The sequence below is a fragment of the Bos javanicus genome, chromosome 7 (genome assembly GCF_032452875.1).
Source record: "Bos javanicus breed banteng chromosome 7, ARS-OSU_banteng_1.0, whole genome shotgun sequence".
NCBI classification, from domain to species: Eukaryota; Metazoa; Chordata; class Mammalia; order Artiodactyla; family Bovidae; genus Bos; species Bos javanicus.
The window spans coordinates 62,282,268-62,300,606 of NC_083874.1; the positions used below are offsets into that span (position 1 = coordinate 62,282,268).

Consider the following 18,339-nt stretch of genomic DNA (forward strand, 5'->3'; position numbering starts at 1 on the left):
ACAAGGATTTGCAAAGCCTTGAAGGATAAGGAAGGCTTCTGGGAGTGGAGTCAGCATTCCAGGCACAGGAAACAATATGAGCCCAGGGATATGAAAGTCCAGAGGATATTTGGGGAAAGGCATCTCCTTCTGTGTGATTGGAGCGTAGGGTGCACGTGAAAGGAGATGAAAACCTCGAATATGGGCATGCAGAGTTCACTTTCACTGCATGAAATGGGGAGCAATTACATATTTAAATGCAAAGAGGTGTTCTTTGGTGTCCCCCCCATTCCTCCCTTCCCAGACTGACCCTCTGTGCCCCCTGTGTCCTCTGGGGCCTCTGATCTAGATCTTATCAAACATGGCTCTGAGACATTTTGTCAAGAGAGAGCTTGGTTGAGTGGCTACACGTCAGTCAAGTCTATAGTGTATTAATTGATAAAATAATCTATGCTCATAGATGACTACAGGAAGGGGAGATAAGAACCCACCCCAGAGTCCATCTCCCCCCAACACACACACACAGGGCAAAATCACAGATTCTTACTGTCAGCACAACATCCCCCACGATGGCATTCTCTAAGACCCTTGTGCTGTACAGGTGCTGGGGGAATCTGGGCCGATGTTCATTGATATCAGTGATGTTGACCACGATGGTGGTCATGTCACTGAGGGAGGAAGAGCCCTTCCGGCTGCACTCAACGGACAGGAAGTACTTGGGGCTGGTCTCAAAGTCCAGGCTCTTGTTGACGTACAGGATCCCTGAAGAAACAAGAGGTGATGGGAGCATTGAGGCAGGTGGGACCACAAAGGCAGAGTGCTGAGGGGGTCTTGAGCTAAATGCCAGGAGAGGCAGCTCAGCTGTGTTGGGAGAGACTGATTTCCTGCCTCATCTGCTCTGTCATCTCCTGCATCATCTCCATCATCTCCTCCATCATCTCTCTCTATTTTCCCTCCCCTATAGTCTCCTTTCTCCTCTTCCATCTCCTCTCATTTTCCTTATTACCATCTCAGCAGAAGCTTTTCCCTCATTTATTTATGTACTATTTCTTTGAGATTTTGTTTAAATCTATAATGTTAACTCTGTGTCATATGGAGCTATAATAACCCTTAGAACAAGAACAAGGTGTGATTCCCATTTTCTAGGTAAGTCAGCTGATGTGCCCAAAAGCTAAGTGACCTGCCCAAGGCACCCATTTACTAGGTGCTACAGTCACCTAGTAAATGACAGAACTTACATTATAGAGTTTTATACCACCCAGCATTGTTCAACAAATTGTTAGGGCAGAGAGTTATTATTATGAAAACTGGAAAATAAAAGAATAAGGATTTATCCTGCTCTTCCTCTATAACTGAATAGTTAAAGGTAGAAAACTCTTCTTTATAAAATGATTCCAGTTAGTAAATGAATGAAGAATGATAGGACTAGAAAAAGCCACCATTTTGCAGCCCCTAAAGAAATAATGTACCTAGGAAATAATCACTAAAGGCTGTTAAAACCTCTGTTGAAGGAATAGCTATATGAGGAACTCTGTAATAAATAGATCATACTGACAGCCTCTGAGCCCACCATCAATCTTAACCTCAGGAAAAAGAACCAATAAACCATTACATGCCTCCTAATGTGGTGCAAAGCAGAGCCCAGCATCATCTATGAAGCACTGTTGGCAAAATATTGAGCTTGAACGTGATCAAGGTCTTTGATTCAAATGTCATTTATAATAAGCTTAGGGGCTAGGGGGATATATTATATGACATCATAAAGGTACAACTAGCCAATCCAAAATATTAGAAAATCTTGCCTCACACATGACCCAAATTTTTCATTAAAATAAATAAAATATTTATTTTATTTCATTAAATAAACAAATAAGTGGGAAATAAAGAGGGAGAGGAAAATGTCAGAGATCCAAAGGGACGTTATATAGTTTCTATCAATGAAATGCAATATGTGGACTTTTGAGGCTGTTGACAAACAAACCAACTTCAAAAAGTCATTTGAGATATAGTCTGAAAAGTTGTCTGGAAACTATATTAAGGAATTATTATCTTTTGGGTGTGATAATGATATTATGGCTGTGCCTATACAAGAAATTCTTATCACTTAGAGATACACACTAAAGTATTTACAAACCACACAATATCATGTCCGGGGTTTGCTTTTTTTTTTTTTTTTAACTGAATCTTAATCCTGTTACTTATTTATTTGGCTGCACTGGGTCTTGGTTGTGGTACACGGGATCTTCGGTCTTTATTGAGATGTGCAGGCTCTTAGCTGCAGCATGTGAGGTCTAGTTCCCTGACCAGGGATTGAACCCCAGCCCCCTGCACTGAGAGTGCAGAGCATTGGCCACTGGACCACCAGGGAAGTCCCTGGGATTTGCTTTAAAATAACTCAGCAATGGGTGGATGTGAGGGTTAAGGATGAAACCAGACAAGACGAATGTTGATAATTACTGAAGCTGGGTGATGGGAACATGGGGTCCATATACTGTTTCCTCTATTTTTAAAAACATGTTTAAAGTCCCCATAATAAAAACTGAACAAAAACTACTGCTCAACAGGCGGTTGCTTTAGGAGGTAGAGCACACCATTGCAGAGGTGGGGAGGGATCCACGTGGGGCCTGGTCTGACCTGAGCAGCTTCTGAGGCCCTTCCATGGGATGCTGTGAGTCTGACTTAGATTCTTTCATGGATAGGAGGATAGAAGAGAGCAGTTTTCCTAGATGTCTATCTTTATGAGACTAAGGGAAAATTCAAGGGAGCCGGGATGTTTGTGGATGGCTTTAGGAGGGAAGCAGGCAGCCTTGCCTTGGGCTGCTCAAGCCCCAAATTCTAGCAGGTGCTTTATGCCTTGGCAGCCAAGGATGGAGGGTGGCCTCAGCATCCTGGGGCTGGATGTGAGCTGGGACTGTGAAGTTGCAAAGTGGGAGGAGGGGGTCCTCAACACAGAGTCCTTGGTGGGGACATAATGCAAGGAGGGGTGTTTCCATGTAAGCGGGGCCCAGGGTGCAAGAAGGGACTTGGTATCTAGAGAGATCCAGAGTGAAAAAGGGGCTGAAAGATGCCAGGGAGGGGCTGTGGTATGTGAGTCAGACTGTGTGTGTGTGTGTGTGTGTTTAGGGTAGGGGTGGAGCTGCCTCCCGGCGCTGTCTCACCTGTGCGGGCATCCAGGCGGAACCTCCCCTGCTCATTCCCACTGACCACGCGGTAGCCAGTCTTCTCGGCACCCGGGCGAGTGAGGGTGGCCAGCCGCAGCACCTCTGTGCCGCGCTGGGCATCCTCTGGCACCTGCACGCTGTGCTCGGTGCTCAGAAACACAGGCAGGTAGTCCTCCAGCCCCACCACAGAGACCGTGACGGTGCCCAACGTGGAGAGCGGTATCGGGGTACCCAGGTCAGAGGCACGGACGGTGAGCTCCAGCGCTGCCTGTGGCCTGACCCGCAGCGGCTTCTCCAGCCGGATCACACCCGTGGTGGCCTCGATGGAAAAGTGGCCTTCAGCAGAGTCCGTGAGAGAATAAACCACCTGGGCATTGGTGCCTGGGGAGGGAGACAGAGTGCATTATTCATACAGAGGGACCTCCCCTGGGCCCTGCCTGCTGCAAAGCTTTCAGACAGAGGAGGGTCTGGAAGACAGGGTCCCTATAAAGGCTAACATGCTTAGGCTGTTATCAGTGAGACCCTCTCATGGGGGGTTTCTTGACGAGGGTGGGGTTCAAGACCTCATAGAAGGTTCTTGTGAAGGGGAGGGTTATTCTGCAAACCCTTAAGGATATCTGAAGCTGTTTATGTGGAGGTTAGGGTCCAATGTCAGCTCATAAAATGAAAATTTTACAAGATTGAAACCACTCATAACAAGTTCTTTGGTTGTGATAGAACAATTCTTGATTGTGGTGGTGGTTGCATGAGTCTATACATGGGAAAATATAGAATAGAAGGGCACACATGTAAATATTCAAATAAGTGCATATGGAAACTGTGAAATTTGAATAAGTTCGGAGTCTAATTACCAGTAATGTCCCCGGTGGCTCAGATGGTAAAGAGTCTGCCTGCAGTGAGGGAGACCCAGGTTCAACCCCTGGGTCAGGAAGATTCCCTGGAGAAGGCAATGGCAACCTACTCCAGTATTCTTGCCTGGAAAATCCCATGGATGGAGGAGCCTGGCAGGCTACATGGAGTTGCAGACAGTCAGACACGACTGAGCAACTTCACTTTCTTTCTTTTTCTTCTGTTGGTAATGTCCCATGACCAGTTTCCTGGTTTTAATGTCATACTACAGATTGCTGCCTTTGGGGAAAGCTGGGTGAAGGATGCATAGGCTTCTCAGTACTATTTGTGCAACTTCCTGTGTGTCTATAATTATGTCAAAATAAAAAGGAAACAAAAAACAGAAAATAAAATATACACCCATGGAAAGTTCTCAGTAAATCAAAGCACATAGTGTTTTTCGAGCTTTGTCTCAGAGGCCGTTATTTCCTTTGATTGTGGACCAGATGAAGCAGTTGGCTCAGGCAGGGCCCATAGGGTCTGAAGAAGGCCAACATTTAGTGCTCAGCCATGAGAGCCTCACCCAATGGGAGGAGCACAGGCCTTGAGCCTATAGAGACTGAATCCCACACACATGTGGGGACACACAACGCTTTTGTTGAATTTACATGAACTAAGTGTGCATACCATGCACATTCTTCCATATGTGTATTTTTTTCTCGAGAGAGAAGTACTGCTCAGGCTACATATGAAATATTGAGGTGGAATATTTGGGTTAAAATAATAATAACAGTTTTCAAGGGTTAATTGTTAACTGGTACAAGGCCAGAGGATGAATCCTAGAAGGGAGGTAGGGTTGGAAACTCAAGAGTGAAGAAGCTAGGGCTCTTTCATCCAAAAAGGGAACCTTGAGGCTGGAGCTGACAGTTAGCACGTCCCAGTCTTGGAAGGTCTAGGACACCTGTGTGGCTGCAGATGGCAGGACCATGACTGACAGGTATCTGCTCCAAAATGCTAACACTTAATAATTATCTGAGGAAGGAAGGGCTGCCTGGAAAGTTGGGAGCTTCCTGTTCCTGGAGGTGTGCAAGCCCTGGCTAACTGGGCATTGCAGGGCCTTAGATATTATGCCTTTGCACTGACTATTTGCCCTCCCTGGAACCCCTGTGTTCCTCCAAAATCTCTCACCTAATTGGGCATTGCAGGGCCTTAGATATTATGCCTTTGCACTGACTATTTGCCCTCCCTGGAACCCCTGTGTTCCTCCAAAATCTCTCACCTCCCTCAATGCCAAGCTAAAACTCCCTTCCTCTAAGAAGTTGTAAATTTACTCTGTTGGTGTCTCATGAATCAGGGTATTATCACTACCATCATCTTCATCATTGTTCCTCTGGCTACTTTGATCCTGAGAGTATTTTTTACCTATAGCAAAATTGTCCAATTTTCTTGAATTAAATTTTATAATTGTATATGTGCATATATATATATAAACATATATATATACACATACATCTATAGACATAGAGATTGCCACAGTGAAAAACTTCATGATGTCAGAATCTTTTAATGGTACAATATGAAATGAATACTCCTGGATGAAACCAATTTGCCTTGTAAATAGTAAAAGGAAAAGAATCCTAATGAAAACCATGTCATTAAAATTAAAATGTAAAATATTAAAACGTAAAAATAAAATGTAAACTATTCCACTTCATTGCCTAGAAAATTGATCCAAGAATTTAGTAGACTAAATGGAGTTTGTGCCCTAGGTTTCTTTCTTGTGGCCAATTAATCAGAGTCAAATAATTCTGACTGGTGTATTGTATTCAAAATATCCTGGAGCTTAAATGATAGGATTGAAAGAGCTCTAAGTCTAAGAGGCAGGGAGAAGCAATGAGGCTGAAATGCCCCACATCAGTCTTGAAACGGCCAAAATCTTTGGTCCTCTAGCACTTAGGTATGCAGTTTATGGACATTTTCTACTTGTAACTGTCTGTAGGCTCAGAAGCGACAGTCCTTGCAGTTCCAGAACAACAGAGAGAGAGAGCCAAAACCTCGCCTAAGGTGACCCTGTAAGCAAATGGCCTCTAATCCTTGTCTTTCTCACCTTGGTCAGGGTCCCGGGCCAATACTACCGCCACAGGGGTCTTCACCGTGGTGTTGTCGAAGACTGCCACAGCAGAGTGGCTGGGGAAGAACCGGGGGGCGTTGTCATTCACGTCCTCCACATGAAGGGTCACATCTGCCTGGCATGATTGGCCGCCTCCATCTGTTGCCTTGGCAACAAGGCTGTACACATCCTTCTTCTCTCGGTCTAAGGCTGTGAGTGTGGTCAGATCCCCTGGCAGGAGAAAGGACAGAAAGTGATCTTTCTCTGGAGGCCATGATCCTAGCATGTACATTCCTGATGTTTATATGAGATAACCTCAGCACTGCCCCCCGCCTCATTGTGCTGTCACAGAGAATAGGGGTCCTGTGTACAGATGGTTAGGAAAGAGGCCGAGTCTGTATCTTTCCACACCTGCTTGCTTTCCTAGTCACATTCCACCACTGCATCCCCAATTTAAAATTCACACCAACAAGCTACAAAGAGGTACAACATTTTAAAATGCCAGTTAGACAGTTTCTAACACCACATAAAATGTGTTTATGCTTTGGCCTACAGTTTCACTTCTAGGACTGTATCCCATAGAATAATCAACCCAAGGAGAAAATATACATGTAGAGATATTCTCTGCAGCATTCTTTATAAATAGCAATATACTGAAAATATCCTGTGTCTTTCAAAAAGGTACTAGTTAAATACATTATCATTTAGCCATACAGTAAAATATTTTGCAATGGTAAAAGTGATTATGGCAGAACTTTATGTACTGCCTTGTTGATAGCTCCAAGATATTGCTCTAAGAAAAAGGAAGTCACAAAATAGCATGCTATACAGAGATTGTGGCACGCATGGAAAACCAGTCTGATAGAACATATGCCAAGAGTGCTTATCTTTCGTTAAGAGGCTGGTTATCATGAAGATTTTCCAATGTCTGCCTAATACACACCTACATGGTTTGCATTTTTGAACAATGAGTAAGTGAAAGTTGCTCAGTCGTGTCCGACTCTTTGCAACCCCATGGACTATACAGTCCATGGAATTCTCCAGGCCAGAATACTGGAGTGGGTAGCCTTTCCCTTCTTCAAGGGATCTTCCCAACCTAGGTATTTAACCCAGGTCTCCCACATTGCAGGCAGATTCTTTACCAACTGAGCCACAAGGGAACCCCATTTTGAATAATGAGCACATATTATTTCCTTACTCAGATAAACTATTGAATTTTTTTTAGGAGCCTGCTAATCATCCTTCATCTGGACAAAGAGCAGTAGAGAGAGGTTAGGTCACCTACTTGGGTGACTCAGCATGCCTGTGCTGGGGTCAGAAAGGGCAGTGCAGCTTCTTGAAGTACTCACTCTCACCTGCCACCTCCCTGCTCAGCAACCTCCATAGTATCCTTTGAGCTACTGGTTCCAAGTGTCAGCAGCTGAATTATTATTATGTGCCAGACTTGGGCTTATATTTCTATATAGTTTATTGGGATCCTTACAACAGCACCCTGGGGTTTTATCTCAATCTGCAGCATACAACCTTGAGATCATGTCTTTGATCATGACTTTTTACCTACTTGAACCCTTTAATGGCTCTGTAGGTAAGCACTTGGCTCTTGTGCCCCAGGGGGCCTCATCCTTTGCCCTCCTTCTCCCCTCCCCTTCTGTGCACCAGTTTTGGCCTTCTAGGTCCTTACCTGTGCATGTTCTTTCCCAAAACAAAGTCCTCATATGAAATCTCTTTGTACCTTGAATGTCCAACCTTACCACTCCCTTACCCCCTGGCTATTTCCTCAAAGAAATTTTACTTAACCCCACTTCCAAACTTAAGTTCTGCTGTGAGACCTCACCTAACATCCTGAATTTTTCTTAACTCAGCACATGTCAAACCACTAACTCAATACCTTTCCCACTAGACTGTGAAGACCTCGATCTTGTCTTATCAATTTTTGTCCCCAGCATCTAGTGAATGCTTGGCACATAGTGCCAATATATGTTTGCTGAGTGGATGGATGGATGGATAGATAAGTGAATTCTTGTTTCTTCTCTAAGGAGCCTGGGTACTGGGTACTGGTTATTCAGTGTATCAGTTCTTGGCTTGATCCTGCAGCTCAGGAAACCTACCTGTGTGAGGATCCAGCTTAAATTCATCCGCCCCAGGGCCATGCAGAGAATATGTGATCTGAGCATTGGTGTCAGAGTCCAAGTCTGTTGCAGAAACCTTCAAAATGAAGTGTTCTGGAGGTACATCTTCACTGACTTTGCCAGTGTAGAGAAGCTGAAATTGAAAGACAAAGAAGAGGGAGATTGTGGGAGATATGCTAAGATCCAGAGAGAGAGTAACAGGACAAGATAGAAGCAGAGAGAGAGAGACGAGAGAGCAGAGATGGAAGTGGGGGAGGGGAGAGAAGCAAAGAGAGGGAGAGAGGAGATAGAATAAGATAGAACATGCAGGGAAGATGGAGATGAAAAACAAGGAGAAAGATGATGAGAGACCTAGTCAGAAAAGCAGAGAATGAGAGAGAATTTCCACCATCTGAAAGCTCACACTCAAGGCTAGAAGTGAAAGTGAAAAGCCGTTAAGTCATGTCTGACTCTGTGACCCCATGGACTATAGCCCACCAGGCTCCTCTGTCCATGGGATTCTCCAGGCAAGAATACTGGAGGATATCCAGGGGATCTTCTTCAGTGGATCTTTACAACCCAGGGATTGAACCCAGGTCTCCCGCATTGATGACAGATTCTTGACCATCTGAGCCACCAGGACCTGCCACAGTCTCTTACTCCATAAGGGCCACATTTTGAAGTGTGTGGCACAGGGGAGAGGCTGGAGTTCCCTGAGAACCCAATGTTTCTCCAGCTGCTGGCGCTGGACACAGTTTCCAAACAAACTTGTCCCCCCCATTGCTGAGTGTGGGTTAGCACAGACCCCCATATATGCTCTGGGTGGAGGTTTTGTGCCTGGCAGGCTGTGTGGAGATGCCCCCGCAGACTCTTTCCCCTGGCTCTGGTTATGCTCTTGATCACCTCTGAGAAGGCTAAGATGAGCTTGGCCCCAGACTCCCTCAGCATGAGGAGGATATAGGCTGGTTAGAAGGATGCTGAAGCAAAAGAGAAAGAAAGTATGGCCACTGTTCTCCCCAAAAGGTTGCCCTTCTGAAACCATCCAAAAGGTGCTCATCTTGGATCCTGCAGAGACATTTTCCATGCACCCCACTTGATAATCCAGGTTCTCTTTTTCTACTATGCTTCTATGAGATTGGAGCATAGAAAACAGAGGAAGGAAAGGTGATAGGATATATGATTTTTGTGTATCCCAAGGTATGTGTCCATATATATGTATACAAATAAAGTATGAAGAACTGAAGTATACACATATGCACATGCTTATATGTTTGTGTGAGTTAGAGATGTACATTTACCTGTATGAATGGGTATATTATGGATGAATGTTATTTGGTGGCTCAGATGGTAAAGCATCTGCCTGCAATGCGGGAGACCTGAGTTCAATCCCTGGGTCGGGAAGATCCCCTGGAGGAGGAAATGGCAACCCACTGCAATTCTCTTGCCTGGAAAATTCCATGGACGGAGGAGCCCGGTAGGCTACAGTCCATGGGGTTGCAAAGAGCTGGACACGACTGAGCGACTTCATGCATGCATGCATGCTTATGTGTATCTTTGTGTGTATGTATATATGTAAATACATATTTATAGAGTTATAATCTTTCAACTATGTGTATGTGTGTGAGTACCTACATATAAGTGTGCACTTATATGTATATATACTGAAGAACTGGATTTTTTATACACTTGAATTATGCTAACTTGATGTCATAAAAATTTAATATTAATAGTTTAACTTTATTTGCAAACCTTGAAGTAATGCAACCCCCCCAAATTAAAAATTATTTATTGTGTTTTAAAAAATATGTTTAAAAGCAAAGCTACATGACAATGGTTATTGATTTATGTCCTCTAAGAATGCAATTTCTCTCCTGATGTATGTGTGTGTGTGCGCACACACACACACACCACTCAATATTTTCCTTGGGAAATTTAGTGTTTAATTACATGAGGTCCTTAGGAAAGTCTCCCTTATCAAAAATGTAGCTGCCCTGTCTGTATGTTTGTGTATACATGTATCCTGGGGGAGGGTTTCTGTTGGTCTGTATAATGCATGCAGATGTAGGGATATGCACATAAAGACATGGTGAGCGGTGCAGGGTGTCTCTGGGGGAAGGTCTCTTTGGATATATTTGATAACAATGAGCCATGCTAACAAGTTGAGTGATATAGTGACTTTTCCATTGAGCATAGCAGACTGTTTGGAGAATGAAGTTACTTCTGGATATGTTTTACAGAAAAAAGGATCTTTTTAGGGAGTGTGGGGAGGGGGGTGGGGAGAGCTATGGACCATGAATCCTAAAGACCTTGGTGACATCCTTTTGGGAAGGGCAAGGAATTACCTGGAACGGTCCCTGCCCCAGGCACTAGTCTGACGCCAGCCGGGGAGAAGCAAGGGCAGGTTTGGTCAGTGATGGCCCCCCTCAGAGATGGTACTCTGAATCCTTCTCCTTCCTCTTACCCTTTGCTCCAGCTTCCTTATCTCCACTCCTCCCCGACCCTCACTTGGCTCTCACCTGTGAGCACTGTGGGCTGTTATCATTGATGTCCAGGACAAAGATCTCCACTGGGACTGAAGCCTGGAACTTGCCATCGGAAGCTGTGATTCGGAGCAAGTACTTGGCTGTGTGCTCACGGTCCAGGGTCTTCCTCGAGAAAATTCTCCACTCATCTCCAACTTGGCTGATGCCAAACTGGCCCAGGGGGTCTCCCTCTAGAAATATGGGACAGAGTTTCCTGAAGCCAAGCCATAGGAACAAACCAGGCTTTGTACTATAGGTGACTGTCCACCTGACACTTTTTTTTAGGATTGCAGGGAAAGGCAAAAATTTCCTCCTTTAACTAGGGACCTACATTTCTTCAATGAGTCAGTTATTTGGTGTTATGAAACCTCTTTCAACTTCAAAGGTCTCCTATAAAATGGAATTATCACTGCAAGAAACACTGCTCCAAAATGTGTGGCTAAGGGGCACATTTCTTATTTGGTGTTCATTGGAAGACAATGGAGGAAGTTAAAGGGAAGCAGATAACAATTCTAGATAAGAACCTTCTAGTATCCAGTATCTGTTCAATAGTGGAGGGCTGGAAAGTGATCAATAACATTAAACTCTCTGGGGTTTTGTTTTACAACTGAGTACACAGGCTAACTGGAAGTTCAGATGGCTCATTAGATTTGCTTCTGAGTCATCTTTTCTTGATATTCATCATTGAGAGGGGAGATGGATTTTCGAGATTCTAAGATTCTGGAGCTCCAAGATTCAGCTATTCCCGGAGTTGATGGTACTGTGACATTTATTATGTTATTATTCAGAGAGTTTAAGATTTTTGTGTTTTTAAAAGTCTGATATTATAAGATGATAAGATTATATTTCACTAAGACTTCATGTTTCAAACAACTTTGATCCAGGCTCTGTCTCCAGGAGTCTATAATTCTTGGTTGGAATGTCATGCTTGTTAACTCTCTGCCAGGCAGCTGTGAGAGCAGAAGAAACCATGACTATGGGAATGGGATGACAAGGCACCTGGGACACAGGGAAAGGGACACTGAGAAGTAAAGAAACTCTCTGGCCACCAGTTGGCTGGTTTCACCCCTGGACAGAGATTGGAGTCGTTTAGGTTTGCAGTAGTTATCTACTGGGGAAAGCAGTTTGTAGGGTCTGGTTTTAATCCCAGTCCCGATGCAAGCTTGGAGTGTGACCTTGGTTGAGTTTATCCTCCTATCTGGGCTTTGGTTCTCCCATGTGTGTGTGAAAGAAGAGGATTGGATTGGAATCATATCCAACCCACTTAACACTCAGGTCCTATGATTGACTAGGAAGCATTTTCTACTATCCACAACTTGCCCTTGGCAGAGTACTACTCTGCAAGGATAGTCACCTCACAGAGCTTCTATAGACCACACGACTGTTGATCCCCTCTCCATCTTCCAGAAGCTAACTGAGAACAGTTACAATATCTCCATTCTATCTACTCGAGCTAAGGTAATAAGAAATCCTCTTTACAAAGCACTTTCTAATTTATAGGGAGCTATCAAAGCTTTTCCAAGTTAGATCCTGTCAGCATCCCTTGAGATGAATCAAAACAGCCATGCCAAGTCTATAACTGGAGCAACTGAGGTCCTGGAAAGTTAAGTGATTTGCTCAAGATCACACTGTTAAGTGGCAGAGCAAGGACTTAAACCCATGTCTTAAGAAACATCTTGCTGGAATTTTTTTCAATGCATCCCACTCTAAGATAGGTATCCTTACCTGTGATATAGCAGGTGACCTGTCTGTTCTGCTCAGCGATATCAGCATCCAGGGTTTTAAGAGTTGCCACAGGTTCACCAGGCTCACTGTTCTCAACCACAGATCCTCTATAGTCTTCTGAAGCAAATCTGGGGGCATTGTCATTTTCATCTGTAATGGAGACTTCAACCAGGACCTGAGAAGATAGCTGGATGGTCCGGCCATGGTCATAGGCCACTACATAAAAGTGGTAAATCTGGTTGGTCTCACAGTCAAGTTCCTGGAGTGTGGTGATCCAGCCAGTTTCACTGTCAATGGCAAAGAGTTCATGGATATTGCTACCAGGGTCCACTGGCAACCTGTAGCTTACCTGGCCATCATCCCCAGTGTCCTGATCATTGGCAGTCACTTGAATGACTGAGGTCCCCACTGGCATATTCTCAGTGAGAACAGCCTTATATGGATCAGCCTCAAATATAGGTCTATTGTCATTGACATCCTTCACTTGGATGTTGACAGAGACCAGGGAACCTAAGTAAGTGTCATTATGGGGGCAATGAGCCATCAAGTCAATCTGGTACCATTTGGTGGACTCATAATCCATGGCCTTCCTCACCTTTAGAACCCCTGTGTTTTGGTCCAAGGAGAAGATGCCATCCTTGTTGCTCTCTGGCGTGGTGCCCTGCACAAGACTATAGATGACTGGATCTTGACCTGCCACTGCTTTAACAGAACCAATTTCAGACCCCTCTGGAAGGTCTTCTGATGCAGAAAAGGTATATAGAGGTTCAGAAAACTGGGGCAAGGATACTTCATTAGGAACCACCTGAAGTCGTAACAGCATGAGAGAGTTCCAGTGAGGAGGGCCCCCATCCTGAGCTTTAATTTTTAAGTCAAAGGCCCGATTTTCCAATCCCACCAGGCTCTCTTTCACCTTGACAACACCAGTAATTGGGTTGACTTCAATGACTTCTTCTTCCAAGTCCTCCACCGAGTCTACTGAGTAGGTGACGTCTGCATTCCGGCCTTCATCTGCATCATAGGCTAGCACCTGGATGACTGGGGAGTCCTTACTGACATTAGACTGAATGGATACAGTGTACTCAGATGCTTTGAACTGTGGAGGGTTGTCATTTTCATCTGTGAGGATGATCTTCACAGTGCAGAAGGCCACGCGTCCTCCTCCATCCTGAGCCATGACCTTAATGGCAATGACCCTTTCTGTGGAATTTTCCCGGTCTAGTTTCTGCAGTGTGGTAATCTGGCCACTTGGGTTTATGGAGAACTTCTCGCCTGCTAGTTTATTGATAATGGTGTAATCTACAGTGCCATAGGGACCACTGTCTTTGTCTATGGCTAACAACTCAATCACCTTGGTCCCCACCTTTGCATTCTCAGCCAATTCTGCCTCATAAATATGCTGCTGGAACTCTGGGCTGTACTTGTTGGCATTTGTAGTGTTGATATACACAGGTACAGTTGCTCGGAAGACCCCATCAGAAGCACCTACCCTCAAATTGTAAGAAGAGTCCAAGTGCTTTTTGCAAAGGTTGTACATAGAAATTATTCCCGATGAGCTGTTAATGGAGAAGTGCCTGTCCTGATTGCCGGAAAGAATCAGGTACTCCAGGCGGGAGGTGTCCCTGCTGTCAGGATCCAGAGCTTGAACTTTGAGAACCAGGTGTCCGCAGGTTGCCAGCTCACTAACATTGGCTTCGTACTGAGGTTGCCTGAACTCTGGGGGGTTGTCATTGATGTCAGACACATTGACAACGACAAGGGTTTCACCAGTGAGTGGGGGATCTCCTCTATCCATGGCCCTGACTTTCACATGAAAATGTTGTTGGGCTTCATAGTCCAGCTCTTGAACTGTGGACATTTCCCCTGTGCTCCCATTGATCTGGAAGAACTTGGAAACATCTGAGCCATCCTCTACAATCTGGTAAGAGACATCACGGTTCTGCCCTGAATCCTGGTCAGAAGCCAACAGTTGGATCACAGGAGTCTGAGCAGGCAAACCTTCTGAGATTGAAGTGGTGTAGACCAACTGAGAGAAAGTGGGAGGATTATCATTCACGTCCTCCACCAGGACTTCCACGGTGGCTTCAGAAAATGATCCCAGAGCAGTGTCTGTGGCTCTGACTGTGAACACGTGTTTGGTCTTAGACTCATAGTCCAAAGGGCCCGTCACGGTTAGGACACCAGTCTTAAAGTCAGTGGTGAACAGCATCAAGGGCTCTTCTTCTACAATGTTGTAGATGAGTCGGAGTCCTTCTGGACTCCGGGCCTGGGTGTGGAGAATAGGGGTATAGAGTGTGATATTTTCAGGCACTCTGACTTTGTAGTAAGGTGTCTGAAACAGTGGGTTGGATTTATTTCTCACAATGACAAGTACCTCTTCCTCAGCCTGGAGGGATGGAGTTCCTCCATCTTGAGCAATGACTTTGAGGCGATACTTATTCAGAGCCTGATAATCAAAGGGTTTCCTTAATGATATGTCCCCAAGATAGGGGTCAATTCGAAAATATGTATAATCTTCTGCAAATGCATAGGTGACAGCACCATTCACCCCCAAGTCCTGGTCAGTGGCAGATACCTGAAAGAGGACATCTCCTGGTTCTGTGCCATCTTGGATGATTGTGTGGTAGGGCAGATGTTTAAATTCAGGGCTATTGTCATTGACATCCTCAACAGAGACTCGGACCAGAGCCTGAGCCACCCTCTGAGGTGTCCGATTGTCCCTCAGTTCCACTGCCACCTCATGAGTGTCCTGCTGTTCTCTGTCAAACCCCACACCTCTCGTCTGCAACACACCTGCTGATTTTATCATGTGAAACATATCTGTGCCATTCAAAAGGAAGTAGGACAAGGTGTCATTCAAATGATTGCCTTGGGCACCAAGAATCACCAATGCCTTTCTCTCCAGTAAATTCTCCTTCACTGTTGCCCTGTAGACATCCCGGTCAAACTGTAAGGTTGTGTTAGGAGCTTGTGTCCAAGAAATCTTTACTAGTGCAGTATCTTGATACAGGCCATCAGAAGCTCTGACGATAAGCTCCCGAGAGAGTCCCAGGAGAGTAGGATCCAACACAGATATGTGACCAGTAATGGGATGCATGGCAATAGCTTCGTCAGCATTGCCACTTTTGATGCTATAAGTGACTTCTGAGTCATCGTCACTGGCCTGCACCATAAGGAGCTCCATACCCCGGTGGATTGGCTTCATTATTGCTACTTCATATATCTGGTCCAAGAACCTGGGAGGACAGTCATTAACATTTCTGACGTTGATTATGACTTGGGCAGCCCTGGGTGCAAATAAGATGGGGCTACCTTGGTCATGGACATAGATGTCGAATCGGAAAGAGGGCATGCTTTCATAATCCATCTCTAATACGGTGGTTAGAGTTCCCATGCTGGGATCGATTTTTAAAAACTTCAGAGTCTCTGGTTCCAAAATTTTATAGACCAACAAGGAATTTGCTTCTTTGTCACTGTCAGAGGCTCGGATCACGAGGGGGTTGTTGTTTTCATCCATGATCATGCTATTCAGTGGAGCTGCTTCACTAATTTGGCCCACAAAAGTCGATTTTGAGAACACGGGAGCATTGTCATTTTCATCAATGATGTAAACAAGAACCATGACATCAGTAAATGTGCCCGCCATATTGCTGCCTCGAATTTTCAGCTGGTAAGATGAAATTTTCTCATGATCCAGTTTCTTCTGAGTGGAGATGAGTCCAGAATATGAGTTCATGGAGAATACACCATTCTTGTTTCCCTCTCTTAACTCATAGGTAACTTCTGAGAAGCTTGTAGCTGAGATGAGGAGGATTGGGGAACCCACAGGGATTGATTCAGGGATCTCTACAAAGTACTCAGAGTTTGAAAAGATGGGGGCACTGCTGTCAGAGGGATAGACGTGAATAATCACTGTAGCCAGGTCATGCCCTTGTGGGGAGCCTTGATCTTCTGCCTTCACTGTTAGAGTATACCGGGCATGATTTGCCTGATCAAGTTTCTGTGCTAGAGTGATGATGCCTAGCAGGGCATTGATGTTGAAGAAACCTTCGCTGTTCCCTAAAAAAAAGACAAGAGAAATTGAAGTTTACCACATCCTTCAGAGGTACCAACTAGGCTTTCTAGATCAGTATAAGACAATCACACAAAAGCTGGGCAGGGCAAAACCCACATCCTGTGCCACCATGGATTTAGTTATGCTACAAGAGGTAGGGTAGGTCTGTACTTTATGAAATCTCTTAATTGGTGCACATAGTAGGTGCTCCATAAATGGAAGGTTTTGGGGCCATAACTTAAAGCTACAAACCAAAGCCATAGTAGAGTTTTGGAGGAAAGAAAGGAGATTTAAACTTTGTAGGAAAAGCATACTCCTCTCTGTATTTCAGTGGTGACTTTTATAGGCAAAGCTTCAGTTACATTATATAGAATTTTAAACCATTCTTTATATAACTTTGAATAGCTTTGGTTACACACTGAATAGTTGAAAATTTTCAATACGGAATCATAAAATGTCTAAACTGAAACAGACTGGGAAAACTGCCTTGTCTATTCCCTGTATAGTCAACTGTGGGAGATCCTTTGTCAGGATTGGGAGTGAGTGGCGGGGGTTGAGTTGGGAGGGACTGGGTAGCACACCCAGCTCTTGAGGCTCTTGGTCAAATGCTCTTTCCACCACACCTGGATTTCCTAAAGGTTAGGCAAATTTGGAAAACTCAGCAGTGGCCACAGGACTGGAAAAGGTCAGTTTTCATTCCAATCCCAAAGAAAGGCAATGCCAAAGAATGCTCAAACTACCACACAATTGCATTCATCTCACATGCTAGTAAAGTAATGCTCAAAATTCTCCAAGCCAGGCTTCAGCAATACGTGAACCGTGAACTTCCTGATGTTCCAGCTGGTTTTAGAAAAGGCAGAGGAACCAGAGATCAAATTGCCAACATCCGCTGGATCATGGAAAAAGCAAGAGAGTTCCAGAAAAACATCTATTTCTGCTTTATTGACTATGCCAAAGCCTTTGACTGTGTGGATCACAATAAACTGTGGAAAATTCTGAAAAAGATGGGAATACCAGACCACCTGACCTGCCTCTTGAGAAATCTGTATGCAGGTCAGGAAGCAACAGTTAGAACTGGACATGGAACAACAGACTGGTTCCAAATAGGAAAAGGAGTACGTCAAGGCTGTATATTGTCACCCTGTTTATTTAACTTATATGCAGAGTACATCATGAGAAACGCTGGACTGGAAGAAACACAAGCTGGAATCAAGATTGGCGGGAGAAATATCAATAACCTCAGATATGCAGATGACACCACCCTTATGGCAGAAAGTGAAGAGGAACTCAAAAGCCTCTTGATGAAAGTGAAAGTGGAGAGTGAAAAAGTTGGCTTAAAGCTCAACATTCAGAAAACGAAGATCATGGCATCTGGTCCCATCACTTCATGGGAAATAGATGGGGAAACAGTGGAAACAGTGTCAGACTTTATTTTTCTGGGCTCCAAAATCACTGCAGATGGTGACTGCAGCCATGAAATTAAAAGATGCTTACTCCTTGGAAGGAAAGTTATGACCAACCTAGATAGCATATTCAAAAGCAGAGACGTTACTTTGCCAACAAAGGTCCGTCTAGTCAAGGCTATGGTTTTTCCAGTGGTCATGTATGGATGTGAGAGTTGGACTGTGAAGAAGGCTGAGTGCCAAAGAATTGATGCTTTTGAACTGTGGTGTTGGAGAAGACTCTTGAGAGTCCCTTGGACTGCAAGGAGATCCAACCAGTCCATTCTGAAGGAGATCAACCCTGGGTGTTCATTGGAAGGACTGATGCTAAAGCTGAAACTCCAATACTTTGGCCACCTGAATGGAAGAGTTGACTCATTGGAAAAGACTCTGATGCTGGGAGGGATTGG

At 44.6% G+C, this 18,339-nt stretch overlaps 1 protein-coding gene across 1 annotated transcript in view; it reads right to left on the reverse strand.

Annotated features, from left to right (window-relative positions):
• The window catches only part of FAT2 (FAT atypical cadherin 2), a 98,943-nt gene that overhangs the window by 37,728 nt on the left and 42,876 nt on the right, over positions 1-18,339 (reverse strand). The window contains exons 10-15 of the mRNA XM_061424085.1: positions 12,434-16,492; positions 10,703-10,899; positions 8,187-8,340; positions 6,076-6,309; positions 3,138-3,521; positions 527-741 (exon numbers count right to left, since the gene is read on the reverse strand). Coding sequence (XP_061280069.1) covers positions 527-741; positions 3,138-3,521; positions 6,076-6,309; positions 8,187-8,340; positions 10,703-10,899; positions 12,434-16,492 — 5,243 coding nt within the window. The remainder of the gene's footprint in view (positions 1-526; positions 742-3,137; positions 3,522-6,075; positions 6,310-8,186; positions 8,341-10,702; positions 10,900-12,433; positions 16,493-18,339) is intronic.